General features: G+C 37.0%; 1 protein-coding gene across 2 annotated transcripts in view; it reads left to right on the top strand.

Moving 5' to 3' along the window:
- Positions 1–23097, top strand: part of SLIT3 (slit guidance ligand 3) — a 403257-nt gene that overhangs the window by 253953 nt on the left and 126207 nt on the right. For both annotated transcript variants that reach the window (XM_028717493.2, XM_028717492.2), the window contains exons 7-12: positions 1473–1544; positions 7969–8132; positions 9410–9551; positions 14351–14422; positions 17581–17652; positions 20542–20613. In XM_028717493.2, coding sequence (XP_028573326.2) covers positions 1473–1544; positions 7969–8132; positions 9410–9551; positions 14351–14422; positions 17581–17652; positions 20542–20613 — 594 coding nt within the window. The remainder of the gene's footprint in view (positions 1–1472; positions 1545–7968; positions 8133–9409; positions 9552–14350; positions 14423–17580; positions 17653–20541; positions 20614–23097) is intronic.

Raw genomic sequence — 23097 nt, 5'->3', positions numbered from 1 at the left:
ACTCTGCCAGATCAGGTTTAATAACCATATACATTTTCCAGGAATTAAGCAGGACCAAAGAGAAATCAGATATTCCGCTCACTGATTCCTCCCCAGAAAAAAAGTGCAACTGATTTGGTTCTATAACTTTTTCCACAAACCCATGTGCAGAATCACTTTGCCAAAAGTCATTTTGTCAGTGTAATCCGATTTATGTCTATTCAGAAGTAAGCCCCATTGAGTTCAATTGGACCTCCTCCCAGGTATAGGATTGCAGTCTTTAAGTGCCAAACCCTGCTTCAGTAGCCAAATTATAAGGATTATACTTTCTCTGAATACTAGGCTGTTGACAATACAGTACTGAACCTTGAACTATAGGTTGCATGTGTAACTTCAAGCTTCAGAGCTTCGGCTTTTGCTATGTACAGGTTTCAGGAATGCATATACAGAGTCATAGCAAAATGCAATTTCCAACAACACTCTGGGAGATAAGTTGTCCCGAAGCTGTTCTGAAACTGGTATATTATCTTCCAACATGCATTACACATATCAAAGAAGCTTTGCTTTATGGGTTATAAGAAGCGCATTTTAAACATCTACTAGTAGCTGCTCTTTCTACACCTCAGAATAAACATGGCCTCAACTGGTATTTATTATATTTACGCTCAAAAGAGATGATACTTCAGTAAAATTATACATGTTAATTAAGTGAACAATTTGCAGTCATATAGAAAACCAAATAATAGATTTGCATGTACATGTGAGCTATAGTGGCTAGATAGGTAAAACCCATTATGTGGTTAGATTTTCACACCAGACACAGCTGTACAGGTATACATTTGAATAGTGTGGGATACCATAAGCCCTGCCAAACAATTTCCCCACACCTTTGTTTATGTTCACCATGCAAAGCTCTCCTACCTTTTCTCTATAAAAAACTACCCATCACAGAAGTGGAATTTCATGTGGAAAGTAAAATCTCATTAGTCCTAAACCCATAACAGCTTGACCTAGAAGCAATGAGATGACACTATTCTCCTTGCTATGCCAATACTATGAGCCACCCTTTCTCCACTATGCACCCCTTCTGTATGATAACAATTCAGGCACGCTTTGGTAGGCTGTGCACACTGTATACAGAGTTGCTCCTTCCGGAAACTATATTTTTCCCATACAATTATTTGTTAAGAAGCCAAATAAGCATTACATCCAACTCCATACTTTCAAACGGTCACAGTGGAGGATATCAACAGAAGGCTTTAATTTCAATCTAAATTAGCGTTGTGCTTTTTTTTTTTTTTTTTTACCTTACTAATGTGAGTTAGAATTGTGTGTCTATGCAGATGCACTTATTCATATTTGCAATAGAAACACCTTTTTAACTATGTTGAAATTGTTTCTGTGCTATTTTTTTCAAACCAATTGTAATTAGTTTTGTAAATAGCATTTTCAAACTAATGTAAATGATTGTGCTTCTTTTCTCTTCTCTATAGCACCCTCAACAACAACAACATCACCCGCATTCCTCTCACCAGCTTCAACCATATGCCAAAGATCAGGACCCTGTAAGTATTCCATTCTGAAATGCACGTCACTTGAATCAGCACACACAGCATTTGAGTATTTTTATTATTTGTTATTTAGCACATATTAAATAAATGAAATATAATGGCCTAATCTGAAAAAGAGTGCTGTGTTCTTGTTTTTCTTTTATTGAAATATGTGGAAGGAGCCATAATTGGAAGTGGGCTGATGTTGGTGGGGAGACCAGGAGCAGGGCTACCATGATGTTTTCATGGCCAGTCTTTATTCAGCATTTCCACTTGCAACAGAAGCAGAGAGTCCAGGCCAAGAAAGTGCAGGCCTGAAAGTTTGGAGGTCTGGGTTGAGAGTTATTTCTTGGATGAGATTGCAGCAAGAAAGACTGTGCAGAAACCTTGAGCAATCCTAGGGCAGAGTTGTATAGCATAGTACTAATACTAACAAGAAAAGCAGCATTTAAGGTGTAGTCCTATATAGGCATGCCTGTGACTAAATCAGTTGGGCATACTGATTCCACGGGTATAGAATAGCACTGTTCAAAGAGCGCTTATTTCAATAAACTTCATAACAATGCTATAAGATATTATTATTTATGTGACATAGATGGAGGACTGAAGCAACAAGAGTGGTTTGCCTAAAGCTACTACCAATACAGCCTTTGAACCTAGGATTTCCTGGCTCTCAGCGTGCTATCTTAGCTGCTGTGCTGCTTTAGGAGATTGGTGTAGTGCTGAAAACTGCTCCTGAAATATTCTGAAACCTTGGCAAATTAGGTAAAAGCAAAGTGACAGTAGCTTGCTGACATATGTGTATCCTTTCCTTGACATGCTGCAGTTATAATACAGACTCTACAACCCAATAGGCTATGATATAGAATTCAAGGCACTTTGGCCTTTTCATTGAAGTATCAAATGGCCAAGGATACTGCAGCTGTTCACATCAGGAGCAGAAACTAACATTGTACATGAAAACTTGGGTTACTCAATTTGTTGTAGTGAGAGCAGAGTCATTGCCCAAGGTATCAGTTTGGTGTCAATCTCTACTAAGCCTGAAATGAGTGTGTGCTACAAGACAATGGAGTAAACTGGCTAATGATGTGTCATGAACACTCCTACTTTTTGGTTACTTCATATGTAGGCTTTGCATCTTAGTTAATTAGAATAAATTCTTTTTTTAAAAAAATAAATGTGCATTTACATTGCCTCCCATCTGTGTTGTAAAAGAAAGACTTTTATTGTTTAATTTTAAAAGTGCTAAATTCTCTTTTATGGGTTAGTCAAATATTATCAACAGTCATAGGATTTGCCTATTTCCCTCCCGGTGTGTTTCATTATGAAGCCAGCTAATCTAGGCTTGTGAAAGTTGTGACCTTCCAAGTCAAACGCAACCTAAGGGCCACATATGCCAATATACCAAGGGATCAATAGATGTCCAGGCTTTATTGTGTATCTCAGACTATAAAAACAAATCAGAATCCAGAAGTGTTGTTGAGCACCTGGCAAGCTGCAGCTCATTGCTGAGGAACTTTTTCGTTTTGTAGATCACAAGCTGTACAAGTCTGATCCATTTGTAGAAGACCTGGTATTATAACCAACAGTGCTTTTTTACTATAAAAAAAAATGTTTAGGGGTACTCTCATTTTCCTACTCATATTGAAATACTGCCCCTCAATGAGGCCAAACTTAGATTCTCAAAATGTTTAGGGGTATGCGTACCCCTGCGTCCCCCCTGAAAAAAAGCACTGATAACCAATATACCAGCAAATTGACTGTTATTTGCCCATACTGGCAGACCGCCAAATTTAACAGTGGATTTTTAGTTGTATCTATAGTATTTCCTTTTTTAAAGACAAATGCTCACATGAACTAATATTTGCATTAATTAATTAAAAAGTATTTTATATTTTTGAGCATTTTCCTTCTAATACCCTTGTGTCATCTCTTAGTTATTTCAAATCGACCAATCTGTGTGATAAGCAGACCACAGTGTCTGCTGCCATTTTCCTTTTAGTTTAATTTCAGAGATGGCTTTGTATGTAGCTCCCTGGAGACTTATATTGACTAATTCCCTTTTGCTGTAATTAAAGGGAAAGGGGGGGAAGGAAGTCATAAATGGAATTTAAAGGAAAGCTTTTATATTGAATTTTGAGATTTAACATTTTATAATGCTAACCCAAAATGATATTCTGGAAATTTAATTTAGGTTGTGACTAAAAGGGCATTTTTAAAACTAGAATTTGTATTCATTCCCCTTTTGAGTGCTATAAATGTACTTCCATCAATTTTAAGTAGCATGTTTCAGTTCATGTATACTGCCAAATAATTTGCAATAGCCGTCTAGGCAGCCCTGCTCCTTATGAAAAATAGAAGGGCTGGACTATAATAGAAAGGTTAGATCTTTCATTTGATTTGTCATCTGTTTTGTTGCAGGCATCAATGCCATCAGATGAATAAATTTAAGCATGCATGGTGGGGACAGATAGTATTTCCAGGTTCCTTGTATTAGAGTGTTATTGAAAGATGATGTCATATTTTTAAAATTGTTAGAAATGTTCTTCAACATGCTAGTTAATATTTCTACCCCTTTTAGCATTCCTTATTAAAAAAATGTGTTAACCCAAGTGGATATTAATGGTCCTCTTGCAACCAATGTGCTTATACAGAAAAGATTGCCCATTTAATAGGACTTGTAAAAGTGAACTGCATGAATCTCCCACATTTCCCATGTTATTAAGCTGTGTGTTATCTGATAGAGGCATTCACTTTAAGAAGACTTTCCTTTTTTATTCTGTTTGGTAACACTGGGACAGTAATAAAGAAATGTTCTTTCTGAAGTGGTGAAATTACTTTGCTAGGATGGCCAGGAAGAGCTTTCTGCCACTCTGAGACTTCTAAAATTTCAATTATGAGCTTTCCTTGTCCATGTTTGATACAGCACAGTTGATGAAAAATGAAGGGAAGCATATGGGTATGATTTAGTCCAAATTGGATTGATTATAGGAGTGACCCACTAGTTTCTATCCAGGCCTCTCATTATGGCTGAACCATTCACTGCCTCGTAGTTGCTCAGAGCCATCTATAAACTACATTTAGGGGTATCCATATTGCAGACATATAATTACACTTAGCACATGTGTTAGGAAATACTGTGTGGGGCAAGGCCTATGTGGTAACAGAGCACCTGCTCCTCTCTGCCACATAAATGCATAGAATTTATAGTTGTTTACCATAGCCATTGCATACTTTTTTTCTCTTTTTAGCCCCATCTGTTACATACATTACAGATCAAATTAAGTCACAGGTTTATTTTGCCTTTGGACATTTCAATTTTTAATATTTTAAGATCAGGGTGTAAGAAAGATATTTAATTTGAGTTCAACTTCTAAAGAAGAGAAATTGTACAATACACATGTAGCACTTAATTATATTTTTGTGGTTATTAATCTATTAATTCTATGTTATGGGTTGTTGATTTATTCTTTTTCTGTTATCCTGCTTCACTTTATTTTTTAATCCTTGTTCAGATCTGACAAGAATTAATTTGTATTGATCTGTTTCCCTTTTGATGAGACAGCTATATTTATACAAAATATTGCCCTGCATTCATTTGTCTTGTTTTCTTAATGTTGACTTTCTTGCTGTAACCAATGAATGAATGGTTATACATATATTTGTCTGTGTTTTCATATAGATTAAAGGCAGACTAAAAAGACTTTGCAACAATTCACAGACACTCCACTTGTAATAGAGGCCTCTTAAATTACCTATTTATTTATCAAAGGCACATGGTTAAGGCTTGATAGATTCCCGGCCCCGCCCCCCGGACTTCTCTCCAGAATGCCCACTGTATGTTGCGCAATTTTAGCACAAATAATAATGTATTTGCAGTTCAAAACTTGAGTCACTTTGGTCACTGAAAGGGGGATAAGGGGAGAGGAGTACTTTTATACATCTTTAAGTCTGGTCGATCGAAGATGAGGAAGATGGTTATTCCTTTATGATGAATCATTTCAGTCCTGTGTACATCCCAAAACATTGACTCTCTGAAGCAATTTCTTATAGGATATAATTGTTTAGGGAAGGTATGGCCAAACCTGGCCCTCCAGATGTTGTTGACCTACAACTCCCATCATCCCTAGTTAACAGGACCAGTGGTCAGGGATGATGGGAATTGTAGTCCCAAAACATCTGGAGGGCTGAGTTTGACCATGCCTTGTTTAGGGAATATAGTATTACATCAGTAATATCATATGTCTGAATGACAATAACAGATTATGGTCTTATCAAGTCAGCAGACTTGCAGTGCAACACTACATGTCTGCCCAGAAGTAAGCCCCATCACATTCAATGGGGCTCACTCCCAGGTAAGTGAGAATACAATTGTGTGTTTGTATCAGTGATGTGGTGGAGCAAAGACAGGCACGGGTGAACTGAAGCCACTTATTTCATGAGAAGAACACTAATGTCAACTCTTGGGGCACTATTAGACCATAATCTGTATCTTAAATAAAGAAGCATTTCTCGGAGATAAGCCCACCAAAGCTAAGTAAAGTAAATTAGGTTATATTAGCATGCATGGCTAAGGGTTGCATTGCTACTTATTTTTTATATATTTCACACACAAAAATTATGACCAACATATTGCAAAATGTCACAAGGTGGTAAGCAAGTTTTGAGCTCATCAGAAAGAACTCTTCCCCAGACTGAATGTTCAGCAAAGCAGGGGTGAGGGGTGGGGAAAAAAGCTGACTTAGTATTCAAACTATAATGTCTGCATTGGTGAAAATTCTAGAAAAGGCATGACTATAGGAGTTGTTACAAAGAGTACTTGCACTTCGGAATTTACCACTACACCACTGTTTTGTACAGATGCTGACGCAACTTTGCAATAATTAAGCACCACTCTTATTTCTGCTGCCTACACATGAAGTAAAATTGATTAAGTATTCTTACATAGGTAAACAGTTGATTAAACTGTAAATGTAGTGGTACATAACTAACCTTCTCTGGATTGGGACTAACATGTCTTTCAAATCAGAGCTTTACCATGATATTGTTGGAACTCTTTAGCTTTTGATGTTATTTTCATGAGTGCATTGATTAAATTGTAAGTTATTTTATATTTAAAAGAATATAATGTTCTTCCATAGTCTTCAAGAAGGTACCTCTGTTGTAGTTTTAGAAATATGCAAATGTATTGAAATATTCTCATTAGTTAAAAACCATATAATTACACTAGTGAACTATTTAACTGGTTTACAGCCATTAAATATTTCTAAAAAGTCACTTCACTATACAAAGACATTGCCTGAATGAAACTAGTCTCTCTCCTTGTGCCACTAAAACAAATAATTATCCAGTCTTTGATGAACAGATATGTGTGCTTTTAATAGTCTGCCCTGCAGGTCAGGCAACTTAAGCTTTACTGGACACAGTAAGTAAGTGAATTCTGGAAATTTCCCAGCCGAAAAAGGAGAAAAAAGCCTTGTAGGCCACTAGCAGACATACAAATCTAGAGACTGTCGGCTTAGGCGCCACCACAAACCCAATTGCAACTGTCTTAACATAAGGCTCTCTCACATTCTTAATTTATTTGAGAGATGGACTAGACTGTGTTTTGCAGCACTTTGTCCTTGTCAGTGCAATATGTAATGTTTGTCTGTCAAAAATGAGTGTTCTGTCCAACCCTGTCCTACTGAAATGACAGTATTGTCATGGGGACTTTGCTTTAATGTCTTCCTGTCATGACTCATAGAATAAAGGATGAAGTATTATTTCCACATTCTGGCTACCTCATTTTTCAAATATAGAACTTTTTGCTAGACAATACAACACAAGGTTGCTTCAGAAGCTAATGAGAAACTACCTAAATTTCAGTGTATCACTCATCACCTCTCTTGCTAAACTTAAGATGTAGGTATATTGGTAGCATCTCTTTGCATGTAGGAAATTGAAGTTGAGATGACTTTCCCCAACATATTGAATTCTTCTATCCGCTACAAATTTCACAATCTAGTGTAAAAAAAAAAAAAGCTTTGTTACAACATTACTATCTAAAATACATTGTTGGTTGTTTCATTAATCTCTGATATTTGCTTCACTTTTTAAACCATTATTTTAGTTTGTGTGTGTATATATATATTTAAGCCCTATGGCTTATTTACTCAGAAGTACCATTGCATTCAGTAGGACTTCATCCAGTTAAGTGTGTATAGGATCACACCCTTAAGTTACCAAATGGCAGCATCATTATATCACTGAAAACCTGTGAAGTCTCAGTGCATTGAATACACAAACATTATTATATGACAGTGTACCGCAGCTGAGCTTCAAAATCAGTGCTTGCGATAAGACTATGCATATAATAAAATAGAGACTAGATTGTTTTATTATGCCTCCATTTTTGAAGACTGCAGATCTGATGTGAATCTTTTTCTATGCATTCTAGACGGCTTCATTCCAATTATTTACACTGCGACTGCCACTTGGCTTGGCTTTCTGATTGGCTGCGTCAGAGGCGATCAGTTGGACAGTTCACGTTCTGCATGGCACCTGTTCATCTGAGAGGATTTAATGTTGCTGATGTTCAGAAAAAAGAATACGTCTGCTCAGGTAGTATAAATTTATCATTTTGCTTTTTTCTGTTGTTTTCTACTGATGTTCATATTAAGCACTCAGTAAATGATTCTAATGTTTCTCCTATTTAAATGCCACTCCTTGCTAGTGCCAGTTCAGCCATGCCCCATGTAAACTGTGTAATATATTTTAAATTACTATGATTTGTTCAGAGTCTTTTCTGAACTGCTGGTCTGTGTTAACAATTCTGTACTTAAATTGTCTTTTTTCAATTGTAGTCTCATATCATATTAATGCGGAAGAGTAATTAACAAATAATGGGATGCCTTTTCTCAGGGGAATGCCTTCTGAGCTCTATATCTGACTAGCATACAAATGGAATGAATAAGCAAGTGTATATGTAATGCTGGAGTTTAATTTAATACACAGTAAGCTTGTGTGTACATTCTGACTGACTGAAATCTGCATTTTGTCCCTAAGTATTATAATTATGAAACTTGGGAACATGTAACCTTTCTTCAAGTCTCCCAACTTATCTGTTTTGGTTTCTGGTTAGAAATGATACTTAAACATAGGTAGCATCTGGGAGAAGTTGAACAGACATTTAAATTTGAAATATCAGTTTTTATTGATTCATAGAATAGTAGTTTTTAGGCCACTTTTAGAGTTCTTAGCTCTGGATAACTTTGAACCTCTGTAAGAGAACATTGTCTGAAGTGTTTAGTTATCATAGAAGATGTAACTCACTTGGGTACTTTCTTATTTTTAATGTAAAAGGGTAATAGGTGTGAGTTCCCCTGCTGAGGTTCCCTCCACTCCCTAGTTCGGAAGACTTTGCACAGTCTCCTTGCATTTTTGTTTGTTGAGTAGCATAAAGGATTGGTTTTTAAAAGGAGAAACAATATTCTACATTTTCAGAACTACACTGTGGTGAAGAAAGTTGACAACTTTTTTTGCCTGCAAGCACACCATACATGTAAAGCAGATTGCTAGGAACTTTAGTTTACTCCCACAGACTACAGTCCCCAGCACTCTTAACAAAGTTTAATTCTCAGGATCCTTTAGGAAAGACACAATAAAGTCAATTGAATGAAGATAGGGTAGGTTCTGAAAACACACATCTCAGGTATTAAAGGCCAGGGCAAAGAGGTACGTCTTCAAGTATCTCACCGATGATGTTGTTGTTGTTGTTGTTGTTGTCGTCGTCATAATAAACAATGTGGCAAGTAAGCTTTGTTTCACACTGATATAAATGGCAGATTATCACAAGACCACATTTTAAAATACTGATATTGATTCCTTTTCTTTCCCAGGTTCACATGCTGAACCTCCATCCTGCAATGCCAATTCCATCAGCTGCCCATCTGCTTGCACTTGTAGCAACAATATTGTGGACTGTCGAGGAAAGGGCTTAACAGAAATCCCAGCCAACCTTCCGGAGAGTATTGTAGAAATGTAAGTGCCACTTTGGCTCTCTCTGCTCTATTCCAGCCAAAGATAGAAAACTCACATGCAGCTTGCTTTTGATTTCTTTTATTTTTTTACCATCAATTTATGGCAGTTACCATTTACCAATGGATATTCCGAAATTTACGGTGCAATCCTATTCAGAAGTCCATTGTGTTAAATGGATGATTAAGTGGGATTAATATTCCAGTCTGAACCTCTATTGTAAACGTTGCTTTTATGCATAATATGTGGTTTTTCAGTATGCACCAGGATGCGTAAGAATATGAGGCCTTTGGAATTTGCAAATTCCAAATCTTTTTACCCTGTAATAATAATGTGACATCAACTGGGAAACAATGATCATTCACACTAGCAATCTCCAATAAACTTACAAAGAACAGGTTCTATTCAATGAAGTTATCCATTAATGCAGAATGTCTGCCTCTGCAACAGAACTTCCTCTCCCCATCAGCTCCTCATGTGTCCCTCACACTCTTCTCAGATCAGTTCCAGATGACTGAGGGAACCTCAGAACAGATTTGGAGAGGGCATAGAGGCCATGCAAGGAGAAGTGAAGAAGAGGATGTCATCGTAACAAGACAATATTGTTTGATACAAGCCATTAGTAGTAGTAGTAGTAGTATGCTGCCCTATACCCGCACGTCTCACTGTAAATGAATCCAGCATTGCTCCTCCTTTGAAACTCTTCCCCTTGCCCCTCTGTTATGGAATTTACAGTGAGTGGATATCGGAAATATTTCTGGTTGTGGTGCCTAGAATTTGGAATAGACTCCCAATCACCAGTCTTATTTCGGGATTCAAGATGACCTTAAGAGATTAGAGAACCGGGCCAAAACTAACAAAATGAATTTCAATAGGGACTAATGTAAAGTTTTGTACTTAGGCAGGAAAACCCCGCTGCACAAATATAAGATAGGGGACACCTGACTTGCCAGTAGTACATGTGAAAAGGATCTATTGCAAGTTTAACATGAGTCAACAAGTGTGATGCAGCAGCAAAAAAAGCTAATGCTATTCTAGGCTGCATTGATATAACTATTGTGTCCCAATCAAGGGAAGTCATAGTACTGCTCTGTTCTGTCAGACCATACCTGAACTACTGTGTGCCACAATTTAAGCTGGATATTGAGAAGTTGTTCAGAGGAGGATGACCAAGATGATCAAGGATCTGGAAACCAAGCCTTATGAGGAATGGTTGAGGGAACAGGGTATGTTTGGATAAGAGGAGACTGAGAGGAGATATGATAACCATTTTCAAATATCTGAAGGGCTGTCACATGGAGGATGGAGCAAGCTTGTTTTCGCCTGCTCAGAGACTAGAACCCAAACCAATGGTTTCAAGTTAACAGAAAGGAGATTCTTACTAAACATCAGGACACTAAGAGCTGCTTTGCAGTGGAATGGAAGGTGGTAGACTCTCCTTCCTTGGAAGTTTTTAAGCAGATGTTGAATGGCCATTTGTCATGGATGCTTTAGTTGAGATTCCTGCATAGCAGAGGGTTGGACTAAATGATCCTCAGGGTTCCTTCTAACTCTTCAGTTCTATGATTCTATGACTCTATAGCATGTAGATAGAAGTTTAGAAATATTCATGAATTTGTGCTGCAAATTGAAGAACTTGGCATTCATGGCAATACCCCAAGGTTCCAAAGTTCAATTATTTTACTTTCACAAAAGAGCAAATTTTGGATTATCATAATGTATGTGAAACCTCTGTTTTTTAAAAACGTTACTCAAGTACTCTCTGCCTAAGACTTAGAGAATAGGGGTCTGGGGTTGGATTTTTAGTAACATGTGCCTTACTGTTTCTCCATATGACTAAATGATGGGAACATCGGAAGAACGTTGAGATCTGCCTTACAGATAGAATGATATGCTGCAGCTGTACTACCAAATGCTGAAATTGAATTTCATCGAAATCAAATATGACTATTGTTGCATTTAATATGGATGCATCTACATTTCATCTGCTGGGAGTATTTTTGTTGTTGTCATTGGGGGGGGGGTCTAATGAATAGCAATAGGGACATTTCATTGTGCAGTAATATGTCCTTTCAAAAAAAATCATTTGAACTCACCTTTAGAAATTGCAACTTGATTTTAGAGTGCTGTAGTCTCATGTTGGGATGCGGGTGGCGCTGTGGGTAAAACCTCAGTGCCTAGAACTTGCCGATCGTATGGTCGGCGGTTCGAATCCCCGCGGCGGGGTGAGCTCCCATCTTTCGGTCCCAGCTGCTGCCCACCTAGCAGTTCGAAAGCACCTCTAAGTGCAAGTAGATAAATAGGTACTGCTTTATAGCGGGAAGGTAAATGGCGTTTCTGTGTGCTGCGCTGGTGCTGGCTCGCCAGAGCAGCTTCGTCACGCTGGCCATGTGACCTGGAAGTGTCTGTGGACAGCGCTGGCTCCCGGCCTCTTAAGTGAGATGAGCGTACAACCCTAGAGCCAGATACGACTGGCCCGTACGGGCAGGGGTACCTTTACCTTTACCTTTAGTCTCATGCCTTTTGTGGATTGTGTTTTCCTATGTGGACATAATGATGTGATGCCATGATTAACTTACTTGGTTAGTTGGTCTTCTATCCTCCTACATGGCTGGGGAAGGAAATATATTAGTATCTCAATCTGTGCATAGTGATAGCGAGGATCAAATATGCTCAAATATATTTCCACCTGCCTGGTCCCATTTTCACAGTTCTGGAAAGACAGCTAGTAACTTGGAGCTTGCCAGAGAGCTTGCACATTACTTGATGCCTTATCATATAATGACTTAAAGGCACATGTGTGGACTCCATTTACCAACATTCTGCTTTAATTGACCACAGGTGATTTGTTATCATTTGAGATCGCAAATTCAAACACAGTGCTTTCCAACGGAAAACTTTTGTTCTTTCCACAGTGGTTGATATATGATAGCCCATTCAGTGATGGAAGTCATTAACATATGCTGCAATCCTCAAGTGTTGACAGTGCATGTCTGAATCACTCCTGGCCCCTGCTGCATGCAAGAGAGTGGATGCTACTCTATACCCACTCAACTATTCAACTTCAGGCTGAAGAGATAATGAGCCCTAATACATTCTGGCATTGCACAAAGAGCAATTAGGTTTCTGCTCTGGAAATGCTTCAGCAAGGCCAAATACACTGATATCATCACATCAGGCACTGTAGCATGTCCACTTATCCATACATGCACATTTGTGTCTTCTGCTAACTACTTGGAGCAGACTATCCCTTTGATCCTGCTTTGCCTTCCTTGTTGCATCAATCACAGTACATAATGTACTGAAAACATGTATTTAATTTCATCCCCTACTTTCTCTAAAATGTACTTTTAGAAGCTGTTGTCTTCCAAAAAGAGGCCACAGCTAGCCATGCTAACCAGAAAGGCGCAACCAGAGAACATGACAAGCTTGCTTACTTATTTTACCAATCTGGCCTACAGGTTATTCACAGTTTCCTACTATGGAAGGGATGAGCTCTGACACTTCCAAAAGAGAGCACAGCACTGCTTGTTAATAGAGCAAGGCTATCTCATTTGTAGGCTCCACTTACTTGACAGCTAAAAATTATCAGTACTGATGCCTCATTCTTTTTTCTGTCCGGTTTAATGATTTGTCTGTGTTACAGGCAGTCTTGACAAACGATTAGGCCACAGTAACATAGCTGTTAGATAAGATGTTGTTCAAACTGGGAAAATGATAGTAAGCTGCTCCCATTAGCAAACATTTTCCCCCTTTTCACCAATTAAAGGAGATAGCTGGAACCTACATTGATATGAATGTCTTACTTAATCAGCAATCAGTATTACTCTGTATGGTTTTGTTGCTCCCAGTAATGTGATCTGGTTTTAGAAAAGCTGTGTTAGGTACTCACACACACACACATATATATACATATATACATACCTGCATTGCGGTCTTACCATGTGTGTGAAGTGTTCAGGTGCCAGCTAAGGAGATGACAAAAAGTGCTGAACCTTGAGATTGATTAGGACAGAATTCCAGGTGGGGTTTGACCCTAGAAGATCATTTGTCACCTTAAGTGCATCTTTCTTTTTCCTTGCTGTTTTCAGCCGTTTTGTTGAGTGTCTGCTCTAAGCCAGAGCATACACGGACTTGCTCTTAATGTTCAGAGAAATATCTTTGAATCCATCAGGCTTCTCTGCACTCTCTTTAGGCTTTGCTGTTTTATTAGAGAGAGTGAAGGAAATTGCTCTTGTCCTTTGACCTGAACAGTTGTTGAAGCCTTAAAAATAAAGCTCCCAAAGGGCAAAGTAGCTGTTTCTTGGTAGAACAAAACAAATCATTGAATTGTAAGACTGGAAGGTACCTTCAAGGGCATCTCTTCACACAGTTCACTGTACCTAAACTATTTGAAGTAGTTTATAAATGGTTGTAGACTATATTAAAGACAATTCTTGTTTGTGCTAAAAGCTCAGAGCCATTTTAGACTTTTCCTGGATTTGTTTTTAACATCTGGCTAGACTTCTGTTGGTAATAAGAACAGGGAAGTAATATTGACAATGGACTCATATTATTATTTATAGAAAGCTTATGGGATAGTCTACTCCTCCCACACCCCCATCTTTAGAACACATGATGATGATGATGATGATGATGATGTCTGCTTTGCTTTTGCCTAGAATCTTGAGAAGTTTTAATAGCATTTAAATATTTGTTTTGTTTTTGTGGTTTTAAGTGTCAGGTATATTTAAAAATAAATACTAAAGATTTACCCTGTGGCTTTGCCTTTTTGGCATTAATGTGTTTAATTCTCTTTATAGTCGCTTGGAGCAGAATTCTATCAAAAACATTCCTCCTGGAGCTTTCTCGCAGTACAAGAAATTAAAAAGAATGTAAGTATTTTAAGTAGTTTAATACAGTATATAAAATATTTTCAGTGCTTGCAGTTGATAAGCTACTTTCCAGTGAGGCAGCCACATGGGCAAGCTGCTATTTATGCAACTGGAAGGACCTCCAGAGCAGCATGTATCATAAGGGCAATAAATATCACCTACACATAGGCTGTTCTTGAATACCGTCAATTATTCCAGTTCATGTTCTTCTAGCTTTTACTTCAGGACCATATCTGATCTGAAAGCAACAACAATAACTAAGTTGCTGAAATGAAAGAGGATAGGAAAACATCTCATGAACATGTAGAACTGGATCCAGCTAATGTGGCACTATCAGTTTGATACCAATGCATATGGTATAAGGCCCATGTGAATGAAACCAATAATATTTTTATTTAGGACAGTGTGGGTAACAATGCATGATAGTTAAGCCATTAATAACAGCTCTATCTGCTTCTATCACATTACTGTCCTTATAATGAAATGCATTTTCTTGGAGGAAACTGGCTTATGTTTTTCTTCCTATTTCTAGTTTTAAGCAACTGGCTTAGAGCTGAAAAGACAGTTCTTGTAAGAGCAATTTCCAAATACATATAGTAATATTGTGCTTTTTATGTTTGATAGGGAATAGATTTAATCTCCATGGAAGTATAGTGAGGCTGGGGTTCTTTTTGTAATACACCTATGCCAATGTTAGCCTGGGAAACACTCAACAACTTCAGTACAATTACGTACTTTAAATTGATGTTAGTAGTAAAAGAAGGCAAAGCATGGCTAAGTTTATGTTCAAATCTACTAGGAAAATGTCGGAGAAAGTCACTAGCAGGCCTGCTGGTGTTTCATTTGGTTTGAAAGCAATAATACATGCTTGATAGTGAATGTACATGCTTGATAGTGAATGGAACAGATTCCAGATTTCTTTTTTTTTAATGTCGGAAAGATATCCCATCTTGGGCACACTTCCTGGGACTTAAGCCCTGTTGACTATAGTGGGGCTTATTCACTAGGAAATGGCCATAGTATTGTGGTGCACCTGTAGAAAAAGATATGTAGGTGCTGGCTACTTCAGAAGCTTCAGCTTTTCTGAAATTACCAATCTCAGGCTACTTTGCAGCATTATGCTTCAAAGAAACCCTACTGTTTATGAATAAGGCTGCATATGGTACCTCATATTCTATGACTGATACACACACCCAGCATCTAAGAAATTCTACTACTGCCAAGAGAATCTTCTGTGGAATTGGTTGCATTCTCTTCCAAGTTCACCTTTTTAGAAGGATGACAGAAGTGATAAAACAAGCACAGCAAAACAAACAGAACTATTCCTCATTTCTTGTATTTTCAACATAGGCAATATATTATTAGAAATCAATTCCAAATGAACATTACAGAACAGAAATTTCATGAAATATTTCAGGAAAAGGCTAATCTGTATCTTAAAATAGATAGAAAACTTTTTAATAATTTAAAATCTGTAAACCAAAGTATAAAATATTGAGGTTATTGTAGGGGCAGATTTCGGGCTGTCACAGACACTGGGGTCTGTGTTAATAGTATAGCATGCTTTGCTGCTGCACTATTATAATGGTTTAAAAGCTACAAAATTGTGTGGTACCAGGTGTATGTCAAAAAATCAGGCCTGCGCATATGCTACTCAATATATACAGTATAATTACAGGCTGTGGAGATTGCTTATTTTGTAAAGAGATTTCAAAGGTTGTCTTAGAATAAATGCAACTTTTCAAATTGTTGCAAATATGTAGGGAGCCTATCTCAAAGAGAATAAAAAGTGTGTGTGTTTTACAGTGGTAAAATAAAAATCAAAGTTACAAAAGGTGGTATTCTCATTAAATCCCCATACAAACTTGTATGCGTCTAAATAAATTGCTTCTGTTCTGTAATAATTCTAAGCTGTTAGTGAAAATTTGAATGCCAGTTAACAACACTCTGTTTAAAAACTTTTAACCACTGAAGTGAATTTAAAGAGGGAGTCATTTAAACTCACAAGAAGGAGAAAGGGATTGACGATCAATCCTTATTAAGGAACAGCGAATGGGGTGGCAGAAATGTAATTATAATGAGGGATGATCTGTTTATTGCGGGGACTCTACTAGGTTGGCCATGTGTCCTACATACTTTAAGAACTATCCTCTCTTTTGAAGGGTTGTCAGGGTACAATTCTCTGTTTGAGGGTTGTCCAGTTTAAGTCTGGTTTAAAAATAAATATTCATTAAAAAAGAGAACAGGAGCATTGAAGTTGTCTACTAACAGCAGCAATTGGTCAATAGACTTAATTGCACAAGTCACCTGGTGTCTTCCTCACTATGCTGAGATGTATTGCATTTCTGTTTAAAATATAATAATTATTTCTAAATTTGCATCTGTATACCCCATATGTAAATTTTATGCACATTTGTATCCTTTTGTGTTGATGCAGATTTTCGCTTTGTTAGCAATGCATAACTATCCACCCTATAGCTTCCAGCACTCTTGTAAGTTAAAGCCCAACCTCCCAGTACCAGGGAGAGATAAAGGAGCTTGGAAACTTAGAGAGTTCCTTCCCTTTTTCTGCCTACCTATAAATGGGTTTTCATGCTATGGAATCCTATGCATGTTCACCCAGAGGTAAAGCCCACTGAGTTCAATCAGACATACTCCCAGGGAAGTGTGTGTAGGACTGCAGATGTATTCAGTGTTTGCATTTATATAATAGGTTTATAGAAATATAAATGGCATTCCAGTGTAATAATTTAGGCAGGTTTCCTTGTGCTTTATGACCCTCTTAGAAAAAACATGTGTTGTGTTTATAAATATGCAACAGAGAATTTATTAGATGGAGAGTTCTCGCTATCCTTTTAACCACTGCTAGATTTTTTAGTTCAGCCATGTATTGCTCATATAGAAAATATAGAACCGTATATGAAGGTCAGTATAGTTGTATGAGCTATAATTAAGATAGTAGTGATGCCACCCTTAAAATGAAGTTCATTGTACCATAGTCACTATGTGTTCGGTGAATTCACATCTCTCTTTCCACAGGATTAAGAACTTTAAGTGGAGCAAAACTGTGTGCTGCTGCTATCTGAAGATAAATCATTTTCATTGGTAAATTGTGTTTTCATGAGTACCCTGTCTTCTTCCCTTGTGTATCCTTACAGTGATATCAGCAAGAATCAAATATCGGATATTGCATCAGATGCTTTTCAGGGCTTGAAATCACTCACCTCGCTGTAAGTAGAGGGTAACCTTGGATAGGAGATTTGGAGAGTCTTAAAAATAAATAGATCAAGTATTGGTTGGTGATGCTTTCCTTTTCCCAGTGCAATTGTCACCTTGTGAGAAGAACCTAATCTTTCTTAAATTGGAAATTGATCAGACAGACTTGAAGGTGCCATTGTTTATGCAACTCGTAGATGCCTTTTATAGATGAATACCCTATGAAGGTTAGATATTTAGGCCTCTACAAAAAACCCCAGTACACTCTTTGTATATTTCTTTTACTTAGTGTCAAAAGCAGTGTTGGTAGTAACAACAGTTAATCTCTATTCCTTGAAACTTGTTGCCAGAGGACTAGCCTTCTAGAGCAGCTTTTCTGCAACCAGAGTTGCAGACTTGGAAGGGGAAAACTTTGCCATGTGAGTTGCACAGTAGCATCTTTGGATTCAAGCCAAAATTATTCCATTATTTAGTTACATTTAAACGGTTCCTTGTCCTGTTATTTACTATTGTATGTCTTCTTTTAATTTATGATACATGATGTCCTGATCACTGTAGGTTGTAACCAGACACCCACCCATCACAAAATTGTGAATGATGGTGCAGAACTGTGTCTATTAATCTGATAGGCAAGTTTGAAGCTTGTTCACTACAACTGCTAAATGTGTCTAATGATCCAACACTTAACAGTTCTCTAAAATCTGCTTTCTTCTCATTTTCATGGTTTGAATAGCAGTAATTGATTGTAATATTTAAATTTCCAGGACAGGATTTTTTCTGTAATAGCACTGACCATTAAAAATTATTTGCTAATCTATGCTGCTTCTTGAACAAGCCCTGTTATAATGAGTTTCTTTATCTTTGAGTTAAGAAATATGTAGGATTAGCTTGCTTTTTTCAAATGTTGATCAAGAGTAGGGGCTAAAGAGACTTTGTGTTATGCGAATTCTCTCTTAGCCCTGAATGTGCTAACAAAACTAAAATAAATTTCATTTAATTCAGTGGGGTCTTTAGTGAATTAGTATTGGATTTGAAATGAGCATCAGTTTCTTCTTTCTTTCATTATATTTATAGCTCGGGATATGTTACAGCTGTTTCACTGAAATGATATATCACTGTCCCCAAGGTCTCTCAATCTTTTGCACACTGTGTCTAAGACTTCTGGGTGCCAGTAGGCTTTCTGCACATTTAATTTGGCTGTCCCAGAGCATAGAAGGCCTTTTCCAGACTGTCTGGAGACATTTCACATGATGTGTCAAACCAGTTCTCAGATTTGGGCTGACAAGATAATTTATTTCAGATATGTATAAGATGTTAAATTGTTTCCCCTTCTGATTCAACTCATTTTTAAAAGATAGATTAGCTTGGATCCAAATACATCATGGTGGTTAGCCTTTGGCATGTCATTCACAACTACATTATCACCTAATGAGTGAGGGTGTGTTATCGTTTTTGTGGGGATGCCAGAGATGAAGGAAGATGTTGTTGAATGATTCTGATGATAGAGCATTGCAGTAATCATTTTTACCTTGAATTATTTGCCTAGGATTTCTTCAATTACTCTAGAAACATAATGTTTGTTCCTTGCGGTATCTAATATCCAGAGCAGTTGTTAGCTAACATTCCTGCAACTTTTTCTTAGCATAAGCCAATGCATGCCTCTTAAGCTTTTACCACTACTCTTAGCATTTCCTTCTGGAACTTGTAAAGTATTTCAGATCCTTTTTGAAAGCTAAATAGATGACTTTAGAGTATGCTAAGTAGAATGTTTTAAACTACTCCTGAATAATGAGCCAAAATGTACTAGAAAATGCCGATGGAGCAAAACATTGGGCATCAATATCCAGCAAAACAAAAAGAAAGAAAGAAAGAAAAAGGAACATTTGTGAAGCAACCACCATATACTTTTTCTTACCATTTTTCACTGCCCCCAGCGCACAATGAAAAAGGTTATGAGATACGCAAAAATCCATTTTGAAAATCACACTATGGTGTGAGTGGTCTTTTTGCTTCTGGGTGGTGACACTCAGCTGTGTTGACAGCCAATTGGTTGGTGATGGGCATGTGCAATGCTAAATATAGTAGAGCAGTGCTGTCTCCTTTAGGAATTGTCATCTCAACGGGACAGGCTCTGAGATCCTAATGCAAACATTTCTTCAGCAGGTCTCCAATTTCTTTTCTTGCTTTCCTCGATTTCAAATCCCAAATCTTTTCCCCAGTAACATTCTTATTTGCTCTTCAATACCGGACGTTTATTTGGGAGTCATCACCATTTAACATAATGTGATTTATTTATGATAGAACATACATAGGATTGCATTGAATATAAGTGAAGTAAGTTGCTGCTGCCTCATAATGCAAATATGAAAAGTTGTCTCCAATTTTGGTTTGTATATGGGAAGATTGCTTGTGCATTCACTTTAGTCTTGGAGATAATATCCTCTTTCCTTATCCATCAGTATCCCCAAGCAATTGATGATAACTTTAGATCCCAAAACAGTTATTTAGTTTTATTTGTTCAACTTTTCAAAAATTGATGTCACTTTATTTTCTCATATATGTTTATAGGCTAGAGAGGCTAAGATACATAAATGAAAATTTCACTCCTATTTAATCACCCCACTAAGCCTAAATTATCAACTAAAAATTGATGCAGAGCAAACACGATCTTGAAAATGTTTTATGACATAAATAAAGCAGGTAACAATCCTTTATTCAATTTTCAAAAGTTTATCCAAACATTTAATTTACCTGCAAGTCTTATTTTATTGATAGCTAGAAGTTTAAGTGAACTAACCCTTGATAAAGAGGAGAATGATAGAAAAATTAATGTGGCAAAACATAAGATTCGTTGTAAGTAGTGCACCTTTGCACTATTTAATTTGCCTCTTTGTATTTTTCAGAGTGCTCTATGGAAATAAGATCACAGAGATTCCCAAGGGTCTTTTTGATGGGCTCGTGTCTCTACAGTTACTGTGAGTATTATCCTTACTTCTTTTGTTGTTATAAAACTTCATAGATATTTATTGCTCTAATTTCAGCTAGCAGAAGCAGGCTGGTTACTTTGTGCACTGAGAATTAATTGAAGCCCATTATTCCTATGTGGTAAGACTGGTATGTGAAGCCAGCAGAATTTCAAATGTCATAATTATATTGGCAAAGTAGTCTTAGTTTATTAGTAATTTATGTCTAGCTTGAAGTCCTAGCTTGAAATTCTCTTTTGGGACAAAGCATTAACAACTAGTCAAGTGCAATCAGCAAGAGAACAGAAAATTTGTTTAGCAGTTTTCCCAAGAGCTGTGCGTTAACATCACTAGAACATTCTAGTATAACTAATAGAGAGCTATTTCATAGTAGTATAGCAATATAAGAAGTCAGAAAGTAGAGGGGAAATGCTGTTTTTTTTTCTGCATAGAAAAGTATGAGGGACATTGCTTTACAATTTCAGGTTTATGATCTTCATAGAAACTCCATGCATTTGGTCCTTTTGTTTCTTCAAAATGTTGAAAAAGAGATAAGTAAAGATTATTTGAAAGTGTTATTTGAGGCCAGAATTCCATAGCCCAGTGCTTGACAACACTGTTCAATTGATCAGATGCGTCTCGACCTCAGTAACTTAATTTGCTTCCTATAACAATTCCAGGTGGCCCAATATCTCAACCCCAATCCTCTCCAAATGCATAAAAAAGAGATGGGTTTTCAGTTTGTGTTGAAAGCTGAACAATGGTGTTGTTGGTTGTATATCAGAGGGAAGAATATTCAATGAGGAAGGTACTACTGTTGAGTAGCTATGGCACTTCAGATTTCACTCAGAGGTGGAATGACATGAAGAGCTTTCCCAGCACATCTCCAAGTCCATGCAGAGCAGTGGACCTCCAGTAACAACTCCATACCTAGGAGTACCCACAAGCTAGTCAATAACCATTTCAGATGCCCAATAATCCTCTTTTGTCATATTTTCATTTTCATTACAATCTACAAATGTTAGCATATTGAAGCGGTGGTTCTTATTGAAATGGTGTGCTGTCGTTTTGTTTGAAACAGGTGGTAACTGTACAGGTTGCATCTACAACTTCCTTCTTGTTTCCTGTTAGCAAAGTATGGCTAGTAAAGAATGCTATAGAATTGTAGATACCAATTTTTGAAGCAGTTGCAAAGTTGGTTGCTATTCTAAATGTGCTAACATCCCATTTGTTACAGAGATTTATTCTAGGCTTATGACTGGTGTAGATGTCTTGCTAGGATTGTTTTTGCTGGCATGTAAACTCCGTATTCTGGTTGTGATAAGTGAATTATATATGAGTCTCTCTTGCTATTTATGCATCCTGCTGGCTTTTGATAAAAAAGAACACTATCTGTGATAGATGACGGACATGAAGTGCATTTAGCATGAAGTGGAAAATCCTGTCCCTTTGGCTGATAGTTTTTCATTTCCATTTTTATGAAATGGCAATTTTATAAATTGTTATAATGAAACTGAGTGGTGCTAGGGGGTAGTGAGATATTGTTATTTTGATAAAATAAAATAAATATCTATAGCAGAAGTAACATATAAAAATATACAAAAATTGTATCATTAGGTTTCCATCTAATTTGATTAATGTGTAGACAAGGTATATATTGTTAATTCTTTGAAGCAACTTTTTTTTTTCAAATATGGTGAATGGATAAGTCATAAATGCTGACATTCCCACTGCAGAGCCTAGTAGAAATATGACTCATAAACTCACAAACTATTCTGGCAGGATAAAAAGGTAAATATAAATTATGCTAACTTCACCATGCTGTTTTACTTGAAGAGAGCTGCTCTAAGGACATAGATAGAAATATAGATATATACTAAACTGGTTAGGTTCTGAAATGCCAGAAGAGTCTCCTACATGGTTCAGCATTAGTGGCCAAATGGTTGTTGCCAACTGGTCGGACGCTTCAGCCTTAACGTGTGTGCTCAGTAGAAAAGGAGCGGACAGAGTCTTTTATAAGAAATGTGACATGCTTCTGATTGCGAAAGATGAGGATGTTGTTTCAACTCTGTTTTATTTTGTAATGTGTTTCTTACTTTAGTATAAGAACTAAGAATGGGGTGGGTAGCCTTCTCCAGCCTAACCTGATGATACCAGCCTAATAATAGCAATTGCAAAAACTTTCTTCTTGGAGTGGGATTTGAATGTTTTCATCTTGTGAATATATATTCAAGTTATTTAAATAATTTGAATTTGACTTTTAAACTGTCTTTAATGTGTTGTCATCATCCCTGGATGTCTGAACCATAAAAAGCTTGCATTGGTTTGAAACCTGCTGTTGAACAGCCCTCTCATTAGATCTAATTTAGCGTTTAGAAGGCTGTAGATTAGATTTTTCTCTCCCCTTATTAGCCTGGAGACAAAAGGGTAAGAAAAGTCTAATGAGATATCCAAGCAGCCAGTATAATTTCTGATGTTTATCACAAGATTTGTAGC

The sequence above is a fragment of the Podarcis muralis genome, chromosome 2 (assembly GCF_964188315.1).
Source record: "Podarcis muralis chromosome 2, rPodMur119.hap1.1, whole genome shotgun sequence".
NCBI classification, from domain to species: domain Eukaryota; kingdom Metazoa; phylum Chordata; class Lepidosauria; order Squamata; family Lacertidae; genus Podarcis; species Podarcis muralis.
The sequence above is the reverse complement of the archived record's forward strand: the minus strand, read 5'-3'. Positions and strand labels throughout refer to the sequence as shown.